Genomic DNA, 7,850 nt, shown 5'->3' on the forward strand with positions numbered 1-7,850 from the left:
TTTCACAGGAAGCCTGTGCGGCTTCACTTCCAACCTTGTCCTAATGCACATTTTACGCGAAGCTATAAAGAAATAAAGCTAGCTCCTTGATTTAGTTTATGAAATTAAAGTTGACAGTATTCACATAACACTACATCATTGTCGTACAGCTAGTTACTCAAATATCTATGACGTACTTCACATAACCTTACGTCACGGATAGGCAAATTACTTTGTTGTTAACACAGACGTTAATAACAATAATGCTTTTCATTCAGGCAGTAAATGAAAGTTTCGAAATGACAACGATTTCTATATATTTCACGACTATGATGCATTCATTTTTCAAATTTTATATATCAGGCGATCGTTCACGCCATTCATGGAGGTGAATTTCCTACCCTCCGTGCTCTAATAATGTCACTAATGACCCATCTACGTAATTATATTATGTGTTTGATCGTATTTACACTCGCCGTAAAAGGTTGGTGATCGGTATTTACATATGGGTTTTAATTAGTAATAATAATCATGCGAGCTGTCATTCATTTGTAGGCTATACTATACTTAATTACTATTACTATTCCTATTGATGGAACTTTGAAATTTACCGCAACAGTCTAATATTTGCAGTTCTCCTGCGGGTAGGCCTACCAGCTTCTGTAGTGACAATCATATTGTCCAATCGGCTACAATCCTCAGCGCCCATGTTCCTTATTATTATTATTATTATTATTATTATTATTATTATTATTATTATTATTATTATTATTATTATTATTATTATTATTATTATTATTATTATTATTATAATAAATAATAATAATAATAATAATAATAATAATAATAATAATAATAATAATAATAATAATAATAATAATAATAATAATAATAGCTCTTAATGCTTCTTTTATCAAACGAGTAAAGAACAAGATCTATCGAAATATACAGAGTGATTGGTACCGTAAGCTACAAAATACGGTGGTCCAGTACGACAAGACTATCCACATCGCCGTCTTGGTATTCCCAGGGGTGTCTCCCGGGTACCTGGATACCATTGCATACGCCCTATGAGTTTTAATGTCAGTCAGATCATCTACAATTTCCAGTTATTCGATCGGTAGCATTTTATCATCTTAGTCGATTCTTTTGTATCTCAGTGTCCATATCGGAAAATAACTAGGTCTAAACTATACAGAATAGCATTGGTTTAGGCCTACAGCATTATTGGAGATTACTAAAAATTGTTATAAATGTACTATTGTCTTTATGATCCAACTCCAATTAGTGAAAGTCATTAAACGTGCTGTTGGCATCGAATTCCTTTTAAAATATTGTCGATAATGAAAGCTGAAGCGTAATGTTGTACTTGAATACATACCGTACTGTTTCACCAAAACGGTTAACGTACGGTATATGCGCAGGATGTAAATACTTCATTCACCTGCTTGTGTTCGTTGCTTTATAGTTATAGGCACTTATATAATAATAAAACACATTAAGAAAATCGCAAAGCAAGAGGCTGAATTTCGCATGACGCCTTCACCTTTCTTCAAATAAGTATTCGCACGGTATGACGCGACGCGCAGAGGGCGCATTGCGACAGACAACTGCTTACTACTCACTACCTGTACTTTATTTTATAATAGGAAGGTATGAAGGTGCATGCCATCTCAAAAGATGTTATTTATGTAGGTCTATGACTATTTTCGTTTGCAATGCCTCAAAACACCTGCAAATGAAGGTAAGACAAATACGCAGGGCATTGATTCACTGGGTGTTATGATAGAATTAAGCTCCAGTATAACAGTGACACCTGATGCTTAGGGGCGTCAATGCCGAAATTATTTTAGAGTTTATTTTACCTGCACGCATCATTATCCTGTCGATGACACCATAAATTATATTACAAAATAAGTGCTCTGCTTTTATTTCTGACCCGACGATTTAAACACACGTTTTTAGTGTCAGGTTATGTAACTAAAGATCATACATGTCTATGCTGTGAGCCATTATACTATATTAAAATCTGCGTTTTCTCCTACATTTTACCAATTTATTGCCGTCACTGATACACACGAGCTAAGAATTTAATTTGAACTAGAATACCAGTAGAACTCAATATAGGTCTATCGGGTTTGCAGGTGTACGAAGTTTGACTGCAAACTCATGAACATTTACTAGGCACTGCAATTTAATAAATCTCGTCTTAAAAGTAGAATAAAGCAATATACCTATTTGTTTCTTCTAAAGAACTTCAATCAAATGTCAAAACTTGTAGTTTGAAATATACCATTTCAATTGCGTTTTACAAATCCATCAATTATACAATCTGTAAATATAGGCCGAGTATCTCAGTGCTTTATGAATGTAATTATTTTCTGCGGTTGCCATCACCCACTAGACAAATTTATAACATTCATATAAATGTACTGTAATGAGTCAATAATTCGTCTTCCATAAATTTGGAAATAAATTTGCACGGTTGTCTGCCGACGCGATTCCATAAAATCTCGCCGCGACTGACGCGTCGTTTGCGACGGATCGTTTTTCAACGACGATCTGACCAGGCTGCCACCGACGGCCGGCGGATTACCGTAACGCCAAAACAAGCTCTCTCACGGAACGCAAATCCTTGTGTAGACGGAAGGTCAATAGTGAGATTATAACATTTTAAGTTTGATTTCACATATACAGGACACACAAAACGGTTATGTAGTTTATTAAGGATCTGCGCGTCGAATCTTTGTGATGGGGTTTGGTTCCATTTTCAATTTCCAAGATGCCTACAGATTTCAAAACAAAGACAATATAACAGAATAGTAGATAATATAAGCCATATTTAGTATGACCAATTCTGTTTTTATTATATTTTGCAGGGGTCACGAGAGATCACAATCCACGGTGTGTCATTACAACGCACGTATCATGGGACAACTAAAGTAAACCTATACAGTAAGATAACAAATGACGTAGTGGCGTTTTCCCACTGAATTAAAGTTGAGTAGAAATAATCTTCAATATACACGATGGCGAGCAACAAACAAGACGTCGAGGTGGTTAGTGCGTCCGAAGATCTTGGTACGACTGGAATGACGTTGCTCACTTCCGAAAACGCCACCGCCAGCTCTGGCGTACAATGGAACGAACAATTGGCCCAAATTGAAGTTACTGTATTATGTATTATATTTGTTCTGACTATACTTGGTAATTCTATTGTTATCATTGCGCTCTGGCGATTTCGACGAAACTTCACACGTATGCACTATTTTATCGTGCACTTGTGTCTGGCCGATTTACTTGTCGCTCTTTTCAATATCTTACCGCAGATTATTATGGATGCTACTAGATCATTTATGGCGCCAGATTTTATTTGTCGTTTTGTCATGTTTGGACAAGTGTTCCCGATATACCTGTCGACATATATGCTTGTGATGATGTCTGTTGATCGCTACCTTGCTATATGTTATCCAATGGCTGCTTTACGCGGGAATAACGAGCGCAGGTCACGTCTAATGGTCATGTTAGCTTGGTCCATTTCATTTGTATTTGCTCTACCGCAGCTTGCACTGTTCCATTTGGAATCAACTGGTCACCAGAATGAATGTAATGAAAAGTTTAAGAGTGATAAAGGCTCATTAGCTTATATGTTGATGGTATTTTCGATAGTCTATTTAATTCCAGTAATTATCATCATTAGCTGCTACGTCCGCATTACGGTGACAATTTGGAGGAACGTTATTGGCCTTAAAGGGTTAAAGGAGAAAGATTGTGAAGAAGGTGGAGAGAAGCAGGAACATAGGAGACCCTTCATTGCGAGAACCAAGCATACGACTAATCTGGACACCGGATCTGCGCGATTGGAAAACAGCAGGCGACACAACGCGGGGAGGTCAATTTCCCGCGCAAAAACTAAAACCGTCAAAATGGCAGTGGTGATTGTTGCTCTATACATTATCTGCTGGTCGCCTCAGTTTGTGTGTCAACTTTGGTTCTCGTTAGCCCCTCAAAATGCTCCAGTAAATAGTAAGTTTGTATGGCATTATGAATGTATCTCGCGGCACGTACTGCCGTGTTTTGTCACACAAAAAATATGCCTAAATTAAAATTTTCAAAGAATCGCAAATACATAAGAAATCCCTTATAGCTTAACATTAACAACCGAACATGCATAAATATATCAGTGATTTGGCCTTATTTTTGACATAATTGAGTTTTCTGGTTGGGTCTAGACTCCTGGTTCGAAGTGAATGAGCTTGTTATTATCGTATTCATTGACGATTTCCCACGCATGGGAGCAATTATTGTAGATAGGCCTATTGGCAAACAATAAACTCCGCTTATAATATATCCAACTCTCTATCAATGATTCGTATATATTCCCGAATCAAACAAGATTGGCCAAGGTCATGCTATTACCATTAGGCTTAATGAACTAATTGATTTCCAACATTAAATTGAGATCACTGAAAAATCGAGGGAATAGTAAACTCGGTTCCCAATTTAAACCTATGTTTATTAGACAGAAAGAACAAAAAGTTTAATTAAAATATTGGAAAAAAAAGAACTGAAACATCAATAGGTCCACAGTCGTACATTGACCAATTTGTTGGCCTAATTAAAGTATTTTTGCCTTATCATAATTGGCAAGCCCATAGTGCATAAAACAAGCATAATGATTGGTTGACAATCAAACCACGCATTCAATATTTCTACTTTAACATCACAAACATACAACTAAAACAGCAGTGAAAAGGTATAATCACTCAATTTTGAATGCGAAATTCGTCGATCTATAGCCTCCGGAAAATTATTCCGATTAGCTATAATCGGTACGTCATCACTATATCAGCGTATACTCTGATTCTCAATCATTCATAAACCAAAAGAAATTTGTATCACTCATCATATCACCGGTATTGTTTAATCCTTACTTATGTGAATTGATCCATGAAACATGGTTTCCATAAAATCTGCGTCTAGGCTGCGTCCTATTGCCGACAGTCACCCGAAGATTGGAAGATGATTGGACAATAGTTGCAATTCCTCGCCAAGTCGGGAAGGTTGAACCTGGTTCAACTTTGCCGATTTGTCGCCGACAACTTTTGGAGCCTCCCCAGTTGCGTCGTGTAGCAATTCCTGTTGCGATTTTATGGCTTAAATTGGCAATTAAGCTGGTGCAATGTTTAACTTTTCTCCCTAAAAAAATTCCGTCGTACTGTAATACAAAATACGCACAAACAAGTAGCATCCAATTCCCAAAATGCATCCTACCAGACTCTGCTATACTCCTGGGTGGAATGAGGAACACACTTAAGTAAAGTGTCTTGCATAAAGGCGGCCATTTGAAACCCCGGCCTTACGATTGTGAGCCCGAACCTTGCGTCCTCTATTTTAACCGCTTCCATGAAAGCCGAAAATGTTTTTATATGATGTGTCAAAAGACCACTTTCCAATATTTAATTAATACCTGTACAATGAACTCTAGAATGGACCTTTCCGACTGTCAATCAAACTTAACATGACCAATCAGAACAGTGCCAGGAATACGTGCGTGTCTAACACGAGTGACGTACATTAACTTACGTTGTGATATCTTAGCAACAACATCCAAGGGGCGGGGCTTTTTTGGAAGTTCCATTAGGCCTACCTACCCACCTAGAGTAAAATGCCAACCTACCAAACCCGATTTCCAACTGTTTCCTACATTTTGAAATCAAATAAGCATAATTAACCCTCCAAAAACCCGACATAGATAAACGGGACATGCGGTGCAATACATAGGCCTAGTCATTTTGAGGCAAACATATACGGTATTGATTAATGCACAGTTGTAGACCTGTACTGCAACTGTAGGCCTACGAAAGTACTACTAGAATCGTGAGTGTCCATATGTAATAATTACAATAAAGCAACCGGAACTTCTTAAACATCGGACTTATTATGTTGAATACATTAGATAAATGGCTTATTGTAGGCATACCTTCTTCCTGCTTGGGTGCAATTATTCTGACCTAAGACAATTTTGAATTTAATTAAACAGTGCTGTTTTTTTCTACGCATTTTCCTATTTATTAAATGTTTCTCTGATACACTGCTTATTCACGTAATGTTTCAATGTATAGTTTTCAACTTATGTTATATTAATTCGTCATTTGCTGGATTGAATTGTCTGCGCGTTTTTTTTTTTTTTTTTTAACTGGTATAAGCCTAAACTGCACATTTATATAATGTTTTAATGTTTATCGTTTCGTGTTTTTCTTTTGCGTATGTCATTTTAATATCTCGTCATTTAGGATTGAATAATGTTAATAATACTACCATTACTGCAACTGATTGCTCATTTGTTATCAAAAACTAAAAGGTCAAGTAAGCCTAACACTTCAACACAGTTGGGTGTAACAAAAATATTATTGACCCAACACGTTACAGTTTCGTTTGCCTGTCTGAGAACATTTATCTCCTGTAGTGAGGCATACCACACATATGTAGAAATAAATTGTTTTAATGAGTTAATGAGTTGGATAAAAAATGAGTACTCAATCCCACGAGTTTTTATTCTCATAGGACGTCAGAAATTAACATGCTATGACAAACGATCAATTTCAATCAGCGGGTAGCATCATGCTAATATTTTTTTCTTTTCTGTGTTTATTCTAAAGGTGAACCGTTTGTTATCATCTTACTGCTTGCAAGCCTTAACAGCTGTACAAACCCCTGGGTATATTTGTCGTTCAGTGGAAACGCCATCTCTGATTTAAAGAAGCGTCTATTCATATATTTGGGTTTGACCAACCAGAAGACGAATATGCAGAGCAAGCGAATTCGCACGACGACGCCGAGTTCAACCGTCCCGCAGACCGTGAGCTTGTCGACGATACGTCTCAACAACAAGAAGTACGATTCACTAAACAAAGCGACCAACGTTGAAACAACAACATATGAGTGAAATACAGTTGAGCCTATAGTTATAACATGAAAGTATTTATTATACTGTACTTCAACAATAGTTAATAGGCCTATGCCTTCTTTGAGTGATGTCAAGTTTATTTACTGTTTAAAAAAACATACACATGCTACCTGGTCTATACCGTAACGCACATAAGAGTTGGTACTATAAGGCGGTACTCTGCCGATATAATGTGTTTTACTTCGTGTGAGATACTCTGTTTCGTTATTTGAGGTTTAGTATTAGGCCTATTCGTCACAGTTTTCGTAACAAGTAAAACGTTCGAAGAAGCATCGTGGTACCTGCCACAACTCGACGCTTCATGGTAAAAATGACTATAAGAGTATATACTGTCTCTTACATCTGCAATGCGTTTTACTACTATATATAAGGTACTTAAGTTATATGGCGCTTGTTCATTTGAGCTTTAAGTAATGTTCTTAATAAAGAGATAAAACATTTATTCACTGTGAGATCATTGAACAATGATGTACTATTAGCCTACTGTGCAAATAGGCGAATCTTAAGTATGCTGTATGCCTGGAATTGTAATCGAAGGAGAGTCTCGAATGTCAATACTTGAAATTATTTAATGGAATGTAAATTGTGTACATGGTTTAAGGTAACAGTCACATCAAGTAACATTATCGTTTGCATCCGTGCATACATTGGACCAATGGAACGGAAGTTACTCTTGAATAAGCTACTAGGCCTATATAATTCTAGACATGTTCGGTGATGGACATTTATAACATTAGCAGGCCTAACTCCAAATAAACGTAATCTATTAGTTTATAGGCCTACTTCCTTGTATGTGAACAGATAGTGAAAACAAATTGATGGTAATGTCATGTCTATCGTTTGTCATCCTAATTGTGAATCAATGTTTAATTTTGTTACACATTCGACACTTGTTACGTCT

General features: G+C 36.6%; 1 protein-coding gene across 1 annotated transcript in view; it reads left to right on the forward strand.

The window, feature by feature from the left end:
* The window catches only part of LOC117104668 (isotocin receptor-like), a 17,275-nt gene extending 10,009 nt beyond the window's left edge, over positions 1-7,266 (forward strand). Inside the window, exons 2-3 of the mRNA XM_033245550.1 lie at positions 2,859-4,005; positions 6,642-7,266. Of these exons, the coding sequence (XP_033101441.1) occupies positions 3,009-4,005; positions 6,642-6,928 (1,284 nt within the window). The 5' untranslated portion in view covers positions 2,859-3,008 and the 3' untranslated portion in view covers positions 6,929-7,266. The remainder of the gene's footprint in view (positions 1-2,858; positions 4,006-6,641) is intronic.
* Positions 7,267-7,850: the final 584 nt, after the last annotated feature.

This window comes from Anneissia japonica, unplaced genomic scaffold, assembly GCF_011630105.1.
Source record: "Anneissia japonica isolate Jap-2015-1 unplaced genomic scaffold, ASM1163010v1 scaffold287712_len2945570_cov188, whole genome shotgun sequence".
Taxonomy (NCBI): Eukaryota; Metazoa; Echinodermata; class Crinoidea; order Comatulida; family Comatulidae; genus Anneissia; species Anneissia japonica.